The 14786-nt window shown below is 39.1% G+C and overlaps 1 protein-coding gene across 9 annotated transcripts in view; it reads left to right on the forward strand.

The window, feature by feature from the left end:
- Positions 1-14786, forward strand: part of atp8a2 (ATPase phospholipid transporting 8A2) — a 46499-nt gene that overhangs the window by 8763 nt on the left and 22950 nt on the right. For 8 of the 9 annotated variants that reach the window (XM_029529133.1, XM_029529136.1, XM_029529135.1 and 5 more), the window contains 21 exons: positions 1613-1712; positions 2434-2532; positions 2672-2717; positions 2946-2986; positions 4748-4821; positions 5218-5287; positions 5710-5837; positions 6162-6273; positions 6618-6786; positions 6898-7025; positions 7130-7207; positions 7316-7404; positions 7697-7741; positions 7947-8022; positions 8120-8308; positions 8393-8442; positions 8538-8607; positions 8705-8789; positions 9683-9822; positions 10957-11095; positions 11701-11765. In XM_029529133.1, coding sequence (XP_029384993.1) covers positions 1613-1712; positions 2434-2532; positions 2672-2717; positions 2946-2986; positions 4748-4821; positions 5218-5287; positions 5710-5837; positions 6162-6273; positions 6618-6786; positions 6898-7025; positions 7130-7207; positions 7316-7404; positions 7697-7741; positions 7947-8022; positions 8120-8308; positions 8393-8442; positions 8538-8607; positions 8705-8789; positions 9683-9822; positions 10957-11095; positions 11701-11765 — 1993 coding nt within the window. The remainder of the gene's footprint in view (positions 1-1612; positions 1713-2433; positions 2533-2671; positions 2718-2945; positions 2987-4747; positions 4822-5217; positions 5288-5709; positions 5838-6161; positions 6274-6617; positions 6787-6897; positions 7026-7129; positions 7208-7315; positions 7405-7696; positions 7742-7946; positions 8023-8119; positions 8309-8392; positions 8443-8537; positions 8608-8704; positions 8790-9682; positions 9823-10956; positions 11096-11700; positions 11766-14786) is intronic. The other variant, XM_029529134.1, reaches the window with a different exon arrangement.

Raw genomic sequence — 14786 nt, forward strand, 5'->3', positions numbered from 1 at the left:
CTCAGCCCATCTCCTGTCCATTCCTTAGGTGCTTCACCACCATATTTCATTGTATGCAGTTGTTTTTGAACAACACAAGCTTTAGTGATGCCCTCCTGTCCACAACTGCAACAAAATATCCTGCTCATGATTATAAAAAAAAAAAAAAAAAATACATTTTTTTTCCCCAGTAACTCAACCTGCCCTTTTTCTTTCATCTAGAGGAATAGGAAATCCTAATTGAGTTCAGTCTGGTATTTTCTTTTAGCCTAAAACAGATTTAAAAAAAAAAAACACTGACCTTTTTCAATGAAAACACAGCAAAGCCCCACAGCAGCAGGAGAGTCTCCCCTGCAGCTAACAGCTGTTAACATCACCCGAAAGTTGGACATCTATAGTATGAAAGATAACACAGCCTGATGATTCAGACTCCTTTTTTCCTGCGCCTGTGGAAACATGATTGTGTGTCGTGTCTGGTATCACTTGTTTTAGATTAGATAAAGGCAGCTTCATCTTTTGGATTGGTGTCACTTATCTGAGCATCAGCATCAGGATACATACATGTGTTCATGTGTGTGTGTGTGTGTGTGTGTGTGTGTGTTAGTTTGACAAACTTGCAGCTGGTGCTATACTGTTTTGTGTGTAAAATCTTTCTCTTTGTAGTTTTGTGACCTTGTGAGTGAGGCAGTTGGAACACTCAATACGGGTCAACATTGGTTCATCTCTTCTGAGACACTGAACTGTGATGGAAGTGTGTGTTATGCCATAGAATGCTTGCCCTTGGTACATTCACAAACACACAAAACACATACAATGCACTAAACAAAAGCCGTTGCAGAAGTTCTTACTTCTCACTCAAGACACACAGGAAAAGGGAAAAGCCAGACCTTCTCTTGAAGGTTGACATTTATTTTTGGCCTCTAAAAGCTCTTACGGTAGCTTATGGCTATAACAAGGCAAATCAATAAAGTTGTCTGATCAATGTAGGTGATTGACAGACAAGTCAAGCTTGCCAAGGTCTCTTGCACCTATTTTCTGGTACTTTGGGTCTAAATTTAGATGTTGGGTTGAGTCTTACCCTAAGTATGATTTATGTGTTACCCATAATGGGTCCATCTGCCCTCTGTCAGCACCATTGATTGTTGCTAATTGATTTTGAGGTACAATATCGAAACCCAAATACAGTTTATTGTTGTTGATCCTTCAAGGTAATGTGTTTGAGTGCATCATGTTATAAATCATTAACTCACAATTTATGCATGAATTTGAACTTTGACTAATGCACTCCCTGGCTCCGTCCCCTTCGGTCCTTTCTTGAGCTCTTTTAACACAGCTCATACAATATCCAGTGTAATATTTTCTCCTGAAATACTCCTGTGCAATATCAGCCGATGACACATTCCAGAGTTCTGAATATAATTCTTGCTTACATCTTTGTATTTTTTTAAAATATTTTCCCACATTTTATATTGTTCTTCCTTCTTATTTGAATATATTTTTGATTATCTTGTACATATATTTCTTATTTCTCATTTCTACCTCGTAAATTACAATGACAATAAAGGCGATTCTGATTCTGTCTCGGTTGAAACACAGTATAAACTCTGCTGTCTCCTTGCTTTTTTTTTTGCAGTACCACCAAGTATGGGATTCTCACATTCCTGCCTCGGTTCCTGTATGAGCAGATCAGGCGGGCCGCTAACGCCTTCTTCTTATTCATTGCACTCATGCAGGTAAACCCCATATACAAAATTTCAGTTGTTGGCTTAGAGTGTTGTTAGTTTGGCCTCAGTTTGATTCTGTGGCCCACAGAAGCTTTTCAGGTGTAAGATCCTGAAAAGTCTCTCCTGTTTTCCCACATGCTCGACTACTTTTGAAACTGATTTTTGAGAAATGTTATCTAGATGGTTACGATTTGGCCTGAAGTAATAGCACCAAAATATAAAACAAATAAACTATGATTACTTGAAAATTAGGGTTGAATACTTATCAGCACTTGATTATTACTCTTTTGAAATTTGACCACAGCAAGTGTACCTATATGGCTGCTGTTGGAGCTTTTATTAACTCAAACACATTAAAGATATAGGGGATAATTACAAATAGAAAACAAAATCACAAATACTGTAGTTTCTACATGATGTTTGCATATTTAGATTTTTTTTTTACTTATTTCAATGAATGGGAGGAGCTAAGAGGCACTTTTTTTCTTCACTGATGTGCACAGAAGATCGTGCTAACCTTTTGCCTTGTGTAATTTTAAATAAACAGAAATTGGGATGCTGAAAACAAAAGATCTATTACCATTATCACTGAGCAAGATGAAGCGGTTATTCTGAAGAGCTAGACTGTATCGTCAGCTCTTTGCCGTCACTTATGGATGCTTCAAACTACTCAACACACACACTCTCTCAACAATGATTTCTGAGTAATACTCCTCTTGACTGTCTTCAGCAAATCCCTGATGTATCACCGACCGGTCGCTACACCACACTGGTCCCACTCATCTTCATCCTCACTGTGGCTGGGATCAAGGAGATCATAGAGGACTATGTGAGTAGAATATCAGTAACTGCAGCATACTCAGAAGATTGGTTATGCTCTTTACTCATTTTTAAAAGTTTGAAGTAAGCTAGAGGGGCAGCTAATGGTTTTCTTGAAAGCTAATGCTTATTAATCTTTGTCTTTATAGAAAAGACACAAAGCAGACAACACAGTCAACAAGAAGAAGACAACAGGTATCGTGTGTGCATGTTCGTGTGCATCAACCATATGCACACTTTTCCATGCGTGTGCTTGTATCTATTTGTGTGGTTTTGTTTTCCTTTCATGGCTCTGTGAATGGTGCTTGCCTGTCACTCACTGGTGCAGGCCACTCAGCTCCAGACAAAAGTTTAGTTGCTATGAATACTGTATGAGAGCTGCTCTAAAGGCTGACTGATGGCTCTGTTCTCCTTGTCTTGCAGTGCTGCGGAACGGAGCCTGGCAGACAGTCATCTGGAAGCAGGTATCACTAACATCATAGACTTCATCTTTGTCACTCTATCACTCATCACCTGTGCTTTCACTTTGTCGCCACCTTGCCCTGTTTTACAAGTAATTTTTTTAGCACAAATGAGGTTGAACATTGTGAGAATGGAAATCTGCAAAGATCTATTTCTACAAAACTCACTATAACATTTAAAGTAAAAACATTAAAAGAAAAAAATGTAAACAAAGGTAATATAAATAGGCAAGAAATACTGTTAAATTAGGAACTGGCATAATGTGATATTAAAAAATATGCAAGACGAGATTATTAGATGTCATGTCTTGAGGCCAGATATACAGCATATCAGATTGTTTAAACTTTGACTGGATGAACATATAAAATTTATTTGGTTATTTACAGTTTACACCAAAGAAGCAATGTTTCTCTCTCATTTTGACCTGTAACTGTGTATGTGCTTTAGGTTTGCTTGTGTCCAGGCTGTAGTCGCTCAGGCTAAGCTTTGGATCCTGATAGAAAATAAGGGAGTGAGTTAGTTTTTTTCTGGGGGGGTTGTCTGTTGGTCTGTCGTACATTGACCAGTCCAGCGATTTGCTCACACAATGCTCTTTTTCTTCTTGTGCAAACTCTGCCAAATTAAAGTATGAACGGAAAATGGAACTAGTTAGCCACAATGTTATAAAATCTTTAACAAGAAATGTCACATTTTTCTTGAATGTACTCATTAACTGACTCCAGCTGTGTACAGTCTTGCGCCAGTAGATCAAATCAAATTAAAATTGAGTCCTTGTTATGTGCATGACAACAGTCAACATTAAGCCCCATTCTTGTTGAGGGTTGGGACAGGTGAAGGAATTTGGAGCACTGTTCTTTGTTTCCTACATATTTTCAGAATTTAATGCTCCTATGATTTTTGTATTGCTGTCCTTTTTAAAAACAAAACATGCTAAAACACAAACACTTCTTTGTGCACAGTGAGTAGCTGCATGGTGTAGGATGAGTACAGTTGTACTTTGGCACAAAGCCACGAAGAGGCTCTCATAAGAGAGAGTTGAATATGTTTAGAAATCAATAATGCTGCAGTGAGCACCCATGGTGATCGTGTTATTTGGTACCAGGTCTGGACAGGTCTCTGTCTACAGATTTCAGCAGAGGATGAAAATTGAACATTTTACACTCTCTGTGTGGTCTACTGTACCTTTTGTGATGATCAGCCCTTAGTTTTTTGATATCACTTTTTGTTGGTATAGAATTTGGTATTGACCTTCAATGTGTTTTCAATTTTTCTCACACATATTTATGTTTAAGTTATGTGATGCCTCCCAGTTTGTGAAAAAGATTTTCTAAATGCCACAGTCCATGTTTTTTTTTTTTTTTTTTTTGTCATGCAACTGTTTCGGATATAATGCAGCACTTCATTTTTTCTGAAATGAGTTGAACTGTGAATACCTCCCTCTCACTTCTCCTCTTCTCTCTTATCTATATGCTTGTAATCTTTGTATCTTGTTCTGGTCTGCCTCTGTTGCAGCCTAATCCAAACAGTTAAAAACTCAAACAATGAGCACTGCTGTGCTCACTGTCATTTTATCTCATATCTTCCCCTCTCTCTCTGTTGGCTGCCTCTTGGCTGGTCACTAATTAATCTGCCTGGTGTGTCCCCCCCCGCCTTTCTCCCTTGCCCTTGACTCTTTTCCCCTGCCCTGTTTTAACACCACCATTCTGTCTCCCCACCGCCTTTTTCTCCCTTATGCTGTTTCAATGCTGCATCCTGGCCATTAGGTGGCAGTAGGAGACATAGTGAAGGTGACCAATGGCCAACACCTTCCAGCTGACATGGTTATAGTGTCCTCCAGGTCAGACTTCAATGTGTATGTGTGTGTTATGCATGCATATACATTTGTATATGTTTGACTGTTAATGTGTCCCCATTAATGTCATTAACTGTGCGTTTGCAACATTTGTAACTAATGACTAACTGTAATCAATCACTTTTTAATTAATTAATTAACTGTTTAGTATAAAAATATATAAAATGTAGAAAAGAATATTTACCATCTAATATGAATTCAAATGTAAAATATTATCTGAAATAAAATCTTGTAAATCATATGAATAGTTGTAAAGGTAGCATCTATTAGTCAATATTCAAAATTGGTTTGTTTTTTTGGGGGGAGCAACGGGGGGCAACAACTGATGAATTATTAATTTTGAACACAATATTTTTATGCAACTCTGCCCTGTCTCCACAGTGAGCCTCAGGCCATGTGTTACACTGAGACCTCAAACCTGGATGGAGAAACCAACCTAAAGATCAGACAGGTATGATATCTTTCAGTTTGTCAGATTTCTCTTTTTCCTCCCTGACTAGAAAACCAACCATACTGTGGTGTTTCACCTGTGTCATGAACTACTAAATCACCTAAAAGGAGTTCATTAATATAGGTTTTAGTGGAGACATTGTTTTGTTACTGCATCTAAATGTCAGTGACCAAATTAATTAAAGATGTTGGGAAACTTTGGCATCAACTTTCAGGTCTTTGTATCAAATGAAACCATCTTCCTTACAGTCACTCAGATCTGATAGTGTATCTGTTGACTCTTGTCTTCTTTCTGTCTCCTGTTTTTGTAAATGCAAATAGTTCAAACTTTCCCTTACTTGACTTATTATTGTTGATTTTTTTTTTTTTTTTTTTTTATTATTATAATTTTTTTTTTTTTATATATTTTTTATTTTCCTCCAGGGTCTCTCACTCACAGCAGGTTTTCAGACCCTGGAAGATTTGATGACTCTTTGTGGTCGTTTGGAGTGCGAAGGCCCCAACCGGCACCTCTATGACTTCACCGGCACACTGAGGCTGGAGAACCAGAAGTAGGAATCACACAAACAGTTCAGATATTGACTCAGAGTAGTTATTATGTATTATGTTTTTTTTTTCTGACATGTAAACAGTCATATCTAACATTGATCTTTGTCCAAGAGAGATGTTGCTAGGACAACTGGATAAAATTACTGTTTAAGAAAACAGAACTTTCTTCAAAAAAACTTGATGAATTAAAAAATAATAGTCTCATAGTGTATATAGAGCCATTCCTTATAATTCAAATATTTTACTCACAAGTAACTTTGAAAATACTACAACTTAAATCTGCATTCAGTTTTTTAAGGTTTGTGCTCATCTCTTTTTCTCCTCAGTCCAGCTCCACTGGGCCCAGACCAGGTGTTGCTGCGTGGTGCCCAGCTCAGGAACACTCAGTGGGTTGTGGGAATTGTTGTTTACACCGGTCATGACTCCAAACTAATGCAGGTAAAGCCAGTGTTTTATAAGAGCTCGGTTAAGCATCTCTGTATAATGTCTGAACAATCCTGGGTTTCATCTGCCTAGTTATAGCTTTTAGGTAACTGTGTGGAGCTTTCATGGCTGGTAGCCTGTCCAAGCTGTGAAGTACTTTTGATCCTCAATTTCAGCTTTAGGATGACGCACACATTCCTATGCCAAAATGTTGTTGGATAAATTAATTTAAATTAAAAATGAAAAGGTTTCAGGCATCCTATATGTTTTCTTTTGTGCCTCGATTCATTAAAATAATGCAATAAAACTTGTACTATTTGTGTGTTTTTCCTCTTATATGACCTGACCTGTCTTCACAGAACTCCACCAAGGCGCCACTGAAGCGCTCTAATGTGGAGCGGGTGACCAACATGCAGATCCTGGTGCTGTTTGGTATCCTGCTGGTTATGGCTTTGGTCAGTTCTGTTGGTGCTGCCATCTGGAACCGAGAACACACTGAAGATGCCTGCTGGTACCTGTCCAGAGCTGGTGAGAACATACACACCAACAAGCAACACTTCACTTCCTCTGACTTGCGCTCTGCAGAAATGGAGAGTTAGGATTAATAAGCAAATTAAGTGCCTGTGTGACTGTGCGCAGGTGACATCTCCACAAACTTTGCATACAACCTGCTGACGTTCATCATCCTGTACAACAACCTGATCCCCATCAGCCTGCTGGTCACCCTGGAGGTGGTCAAGTTTACACAGGCCCTCTTCATCAACTGGGTATGAGCCTTCTGTATTTTATAAAAAAAAAAAAAAATAAATATGTTAACTACTAACTGTCAAATATTCTTAATAAATGTGCTTGTTTTTCTGTTTCTCCAAAGGATGTGGAGATGTACTACTCAGAGACTGACACACCGGCCATGGCCCGAACGTCCAACCTTAATGAAGAACTGGGCCAAGTCAGTTCCTCCCCATCCCTCAGTGGCTGGAGGGCAGAATTATAATTAAATGTGCACTCTCAGTTACAATACAACCCTGTTTGATTGCCTGTTGTCTGCCTTTTTCAGGTGAAGTATCTCTTTTCGGACAAGACAGGAACTCTGACCTGTAACGTCATGAACTTTAAGAAGTGCACTATTGCAGGAATAACCTATGGGTCAGTCACAACATCTTTCAAAATATATTCCCGCCTCATAGCTCACCCTGCACACAGAGCGTACTACTCAACAAAATTCAGCTTAGAATTCCCCCAAAATGCACTTTTGTACCGAACATCCTTTCATCTCTAACTATCTTAACTAATTCAGATCTCAAACTTAATATATGAAAGTAAGTGCTGCTGTTGATTCCGTTGATTGAACTTTCATGCTTGCACAAATGAACTAATCAGCTCATCATCTGATACTGAACTGATTCCTCTTGCTTTGCAACCTCATTCATTGCTACAGCCACTTTCCTGATCTTGACTGTGATCGTTCAATGGAGGACTTCAGGTTAGTGACGTACTCCTCTAACAGTCTCATCCAACTTCCCTTTCTTATATTCTTTTCTTAATTTTAGAATACATGATTCATACTGTGCGTTTTTTGATCAGAGCAATGGAAGTCTGCAATTAGATTTTAACAACTAGATATATATATTTATATTTTTTAATTAATTAATTATTATTATCTTTTTTTTTTTTTTTTTTTTTTTCAGCAATCTGCCGTCCAACAGCCATAACTCTACAGAGTTTGATGACCCGGCTCTCATCCAAAACATTGAAAAGAACCATGTAGGTGTCCCTGTTTTTTAGTTTGGAGCTAAATCTGTGTGAAAATGGCTAGACTCTGGTGTTATTCACTGTGCCTCTTCTGATTGTGGGTGTTCAGCCTACATCCCCTCAGATCTGCGAGTTCTTGACAATGATGGCAGTGTGCCACACAGTGGTCCCAGAGAGAGAGGGCGACCAGATCATCTACCAGGCCTCCTCTCCAGATGAAGGAGCACTGGTCAAAGGAGCCAAAGGACTTGGCTTTGTATTCACTGCGAGGACGCCACATTCAGTCATAATCGAAGCCGTGAGTTTGTCTCTGTGTACTTTACTGCAATTGGAGCTGCTTTTTATCACAAAAGGGACTGATTTTCTCTCCTCTGTATTGTAGAGGGGGAAAGAGATGAGTTATGAGCTGCTGAATGTTCTGGAGTTTTCCAGGTAATACACCATAAATATTTATTTCACTCAGTAAGTAAGTCAGTGATATAAGACTATAGAGTGTTTTGAGACTAAGCCCCCTGCTTCCTTTACAGTAACCGCAAACGTATGTCTGTGGTGGTCAGGACCCCTGATGGGAAGCTGCGGTTGTACTGTAAAGGAGCTGTATGTTTATCTCATTACCATCAGTACTCTGTGTTCTATGTTTTCAGACTATTTGCACTATACTATTTCATCAGTCAATTATTTTATGCTTTTGCAGGATAATGTCATTTTTGAGCGTTTGACTGAGGCATCCCAGTATACAGAATTGACTGTTGCTCATCTGGAACAGTTTGCTACTGAAGGTAAGATGTGAAAATAGACTGTGAGCGGAAGTCCCAGTTGGGGTTTCTTTTGTCTGAAAACCCCTATTCTGTTCCACTAGATAGATATTCATTTCCTCTGTGTTGAAGTTGTTGCTGATAAATTATATATCTCTTCAGAATTTCTTCTCCATTTTTGGCTTTACTCTTACTTAGCTTTGACTTTTTGCTCTTGGCTTTGGCTTTTGTCTTGATTTAATGTTGAACTAGGGTGTCTGAACCTCAGATGGCCTTTGTTGGTCCAACACAGGAAGAGACTTCATTTCTACTCAAATCAGACTCCTGTCCAGTATCTAATGACAACAAAGAAATCTTGCTATTTGGTTTGGACTTGGGTTTTATGGCTTGAAATGCTTGCAATCCCTGCCATTCAAACACCAACAGAGTAAAGAGTAAAAACCAGTCAGATTAAAGATAGTGGCACATCCAGTCAGAATGAAGAATCTACAGGCTACATGTACAGCATGCAGCCAATTAATGTAGAAATTTATTGTTCAGAGGCTGAATGTTAACAGGAAAAGTCATGAAGAAGAATCTGGTGGGATCCAAAGGAGTTTTCCTTCACTTGAATGGGAAAGCAGCCTCAGACATTTTGACTCCATGTGTGTCTGAACTTGTTTATGGCTCTGAACTTTTGAAACTTTTTTTTTTTTTTTATCTGATCCTGAATATAAATCAGATTGTAAAGACTTGATGTTGCTTAACTCTGCTTCAGTTTAAAGTTTAAATTAGATCAGTGATCGTTTTCTTCACTTTAGTTAGCTTCTCAGATTCCCATCGGAAAAACAGCAGTCTATAAATTCTCACTTAAAAACAGCATCTACTGCTCCATGACCACAGTGATTGATCGTCCTGTTCTCCTCCAATCCACCCAGGCCTGAGAACGCTGTGTTTTGCCTATGTGGACTTGGAGGAAGGCGCTTACCAGGAGTGGCTGAAGGAATATACTCAGGTCAGCACCATACTCAAGGACCGCGCTCAGAAGCTAGAGGAGTGTTATGAACTTCTTGAAAAGGTAAACACAAATTCTGTTTCTCTGTTGTCATTTCTGATTTTCTGCTCGGGCCTCAAGAAAAACGTTTTGATGAAACAGAGTGTGTGCAAATCTTAGAATATTTTAAATGTAAGAAGAATGCAAATATAAATATATACATATATATATAAAAAACAGGTCTTGCAATGGTAATTTGTGCCTGTGGTTTCCACATTAGCTTTTCTAGTTGGACAGATTTATCTTTTAACAAAATTTCTTTTTGTATTCTAAGTATTTATACATTGATGTGAAATCAAAGCAGACAGTAAAAAAACTCACACACACACCTCAGCTCTGCCAGCAGGTGGCAGAGTGGCTCTATTGTTCCTCAACCCTGACAGCAACAACTAGGGTGCCACTTCTTATACACCAAGTATTGAATTTAAAATATACACTCAAGCTTATATGTGCATAAATTGTGTTTTTCCTTTTATCATAATATGAAGACATATGGCTCAACTTGAAACGTTGAGTTTGGATGGTATTGGATTGTCAGGCACATCACGCTGGTTGTTTTCAGATTAGTTCAGCGAAAGGGTTGAATTTTTAGGTGGCAAGACTTAAGAATTTAGAGGAAAGAGTCAAGGTGAGGAAAAAAAAGTGAAATGAGCAAAAAAATAAAAAGGAAACAGGAGGAGGAGGGGAGCTCAGACCGGGAGACCACAAGGGCAATTACCCACACCAGCCTGCCAAAAGCCCCATAAAACCTGGAGTCAACAACACAGTAGTGTTAACGTGTGTCTGTGCAAGCTTTGCGTGTGCGTTCAAGTGTGTCTAATGAGGGTACATGAGCATTTAAATGCTGAACAAATTAAAGCAAGGAGGGAAATGTAATGGGTTACTTCTTGGCACGAAGACACAGCATTGGTACAGAGGTCTAGATTGAGCTGCCTCACCAGCTGAACTAACCCTTTTGGCATCGTCCTCATCCTCAGATTAGATATGGATGATGTTCTCTGCAGAGAAAGAGTCCTCACATACAGGCTGGTGATGTCTGTCCAAACTTGCAGCCCATATGATTTGATTTATGTTAGCCCAATTTCCCTCCCTGTGCCACATGTTGTTCTCACAATCTTTTTAAATCTTATATTTCATGCTCCTCTGTCCCACCAACAGAACTTAATGCTGCTGGGTGCTACTGCCATTGAGGACCGCCTCCAGTCTGGTGTGCCAGAAACCATTGCCACTCTAATGAGGGCTGACATCAAGATCTGGGTCCTCACCGGAGACAAGCAGGAGACGGCCATCAACATAGGTGAGCAAATTGCATCTCAAAGTGAAATATTATAGCTTGAACACGAGTTTTAGATTACAAGGACAGCCATGAATGAGCCCAGTGATGGTGTGAAACGTAGACCCTGGTGTGCAGCAGTGTTGAAAACTGTATGTGTTGTGGAGAATTTGATTATGTGGGCTGTGAAATGCCATACATGCCTCTAATCTGTAAGTAAAATGTGCAAGCAACCAGTGGTAGAGGGGACTATGATCAGATTAGTGTATTTGGCTCTTCTTGGCAGTCAGTTTGTGCAAGAAGTCCAAAAGAACAGGAGTTGAGAAACAAGCTCTTCTGTGTAGACACTTCTCATTTTGCTCAAAAGTTGGGACATTCTCTACCCAACAAATTCTCTTCTCATTTTTAACAATTATGTTTACTTTCATTTTGGTTTTTCCCTGTTTCTTACAAACGCATTAACTAGATTTCAGCTACCTGATACCACTCATCTATCAGCCTGTAGCTTTCTGTGGATGAAGCAGGATTCACTTGCACATGACCATCTTTTTTTATGTGTTTTTATGTTGAGCTATTCAGTTCTCTCTCCCACCGCCAATTTTCTACCTCTATCTGTTTCTGTTCCTCAGGTTACTCCTGTCGTCTGGTGACACATGGCATGTCCCTCATCATTGTCAATGAGGACTCTCTGGATGTGAGTAGACCCTCCTCTTCCCCCTGATAACCTTCTTCCTTCTCATTTTTGCACACATTGCACTGTATTAGGACTGTTGTGTGTTTACTGGAGCAGTTGGTGGGGTCGGAGGGTCTTTGGAAAGGTACCGTGGGAATTGGGGTGCGATCCAGTGGCAAATTAGTGGGTGGGGCTCATTGTATGCTGATAGGTTCAGGTAATTAAAGTCTCTAGTGTCCCTCTAGAGAATAGGATGAAAAGAGGCAAACAGTCAGCTATCACTTCCATTTGTGGCTCTTGCTCTAATCTTCGTTGTTATAAAACCAGAAATTTGTTATTTACACCATTACCAATGCAATTCAGCAATTCTTGATGCCAAAGCGGTGCAGATGACAGACTGACAGTGCCAAAATATTCATTAAAATCAGTCAGTAAATGGTAAAACAGTAGCCAACTAATTCTATGATCTGCTGCTACATTCAGCCTCAACTGGCTCATGTTTATGATGGTTGTGTGGGACTCACTGCTACAACAGATGCCAGTTGCTGTCACAGTGCACAAATAATGAAAGTGACATTTCAGGACAAACATTTTGACATGTTGTTATTCTAAAGTTCTTCTTATTGTTAAAGATGCTCTGGCACTGTTTGCACATTGTTTTTTTTTTTGTTTGTTTGTTTGTTTGTTTGTTTTTTTTCATTTTTAAATCATCCCTACAGATCTACGTTAAATATTTCTATACACCAGACTTAGTGTGTTTTGTTTCAATAGGTCACAGGGGAACCTGTTTCTCCTGCGCTTGCTGCCACCATTCAGTGTGTTATTTACTATACGTGCCCTTTGCTCTTGCACTTTTTATTTATATCCGACTAGGATCAACTTTCTTGTGACATCCATATTTTGACATACATGGAGTTAAAGGGCAGCAGAGTGTAAAGACTATGTGCTGAGCTTATTGATGTTCCTGCTTTGGTGAGATCTGAGACATTCATTTCAAGATTAGATTTATACCCCACTTGCGTGTTCTTTGCATTTAGGATTCAAGCGTAACTTTACTTCAGTGACTTGATTAAAGTCATGCGTGTCTGACTGGCTCTTTTTCACACGCTTTCACATGCAGTCCCAGACTCTGACACACAGACATGTGCACGCACATGCACAATCCCACTGTGTTGACTTTTACAGAGTTTGTTTATATGTTAAATGTAGGTGATTATAGCTCATAAAATGTAGAGAGTGGGTGTGTTTGTCCTAGTGTGTATTTGTTTATAGGTCCATGTGTATGAGCCAGTTTGTAGGCCCAAAGTGTGTATTAAACCTTCAACCAGACATCTTTCATTACATTCATAATTTTCCTGCTTCATGTTAAATCATGAAATCATGTTTTCTTAGTCTAAAGCATAATGAACATGACATGACATTTGTGACTCCAATGTGAATAACTTTGCATTCAGTAGCATCCCTGTGCAAAAGCATTAGAACGTCAGTAACTGACATTTATATTTGCTTTCCTGTATCAGGCCAACATCTTCTCAAATACATTTTAGTGTCAATGTGGTGTCTGGAAGCTAAGAGAGAGTGAACTTTTGTTCAGCAGTCAGACCTGCTGTCTGGCTGCAAAGCCACTTAGACTAGGGCCAATTGATTTAGGCTGGTTGAACATTTTAGAGCAATAAAGGCACTTTAGCCTGAGAATTACTTATACTTAAAAAAAAAAAAAAAAACAGGATCAAAACCAATGCAGTTAATTCAATAAATTGATTCTTCTTAAGATGGTTTCGGAGATTGTGTTAGCAGCCTGTCTACTATATTCTGTTATGTGCTGTACTGTGCCCGTAAATAGATATCTGGCTGCTCATCAAATAGGTCTGTGTCGAAAAAACATTTTAAACAGTTTTTTTCTGTAAATTTTTCAGCATTAGGTTACTGCTTATACATATTTGTATTTGTTTGTATTCTTTAAATCCTGCACAAGGGAATGTTATGCCTGCCGTTCTTGTGAAATATCTCAACAGAGATTAATTACACATAGTGTAAGTGCATTCCTATGAAAAAGACCAAAAGGAAATTCCCATCTTAGAATGAATAATGTTTTGTTATGTGAAAGATTCAGAAAAGAAAGGATCTAATTTAGTTCTCTGTGGCTGTATTTCCATATTTCTATATGTCACCCAGAGACAGGGGGACAGCTGGATGACATGAAACATAAACCAAGGGTCATGGCTGGAATTTTTCATGTGACAAGTGCAGGATCTGCAGTAGGCTTTAGTGCCTGGGGTAGCACCTACTTGCAAGTGCGTGTAGATGCAATGCATGAAACATGACACAGAATAGGAGACACATTAAACACAAAGAGAGAAGATCAGCTGTTTTATATTCTCACGTTTATAATGGCCATAACAATAACTGCACGAATCCAGATTTTAATTTATTTATTTTATTTATTTATTTTTTTTGCGATGCATGTATGTTAGAGAAGAGACATTCACTGTCATGCGCATGCACGTACAATTATTTGAGTACACAGTGTCACAGGAATGTCTGTCCAGAAGGACAACTCCAGAGAAATCTAGTGGTGGCTGGGGTTCAGGTTGGATGAAAGCAACACAGTTTTCAGTGCAGCACTTATCTTGCACTTGAAATAACTCATACCAGCACACCTTCTTTAGACATCTGGGCCTTTAGCAGCGTAACCTGCTCACGAGTGAAAACAGAAACATCTTAGCGAAATCGTGCCACAAAGTTGGCCTCTTCCCATCTGATAAAAAAACTTGCCCCACATACACTGTAACCTCCTTCCGCTGGAGAAGTGCGAAGGCGATCTGCGTAGTAGAACTTGCAGCTGCCAGTCCTGGTTCCTCCACCCCGTCCATTCTGTGCTTTGTGTCTCCACTACCTCTGCATCTGTCAGCACCCTCTCTGTGCAGAGGAAGCGACTACACAGCATCTGTAGTGTGTGAAGGGAAAAATGTGTGTTAGTGTTAGTCTGCACGTCCAAAAAAAAAAAAAAAATTATTTATCTTTGTGCAAGTGAGTTTGTGA

Source organism: Echeneis naucrates, chromosome 20 (assembly GCF_900963305.1).
Source record: "Echeneis naucrates chromosome 20, fEcheNa1.1, whole genome shotgun sequence".
Taxonomy (NCBI): Eukaryota; Metazoa; Chordata; class Actinopteri; order Carangiformes; family Echeneidae; genus Echeneis; species Echeneis naucrates.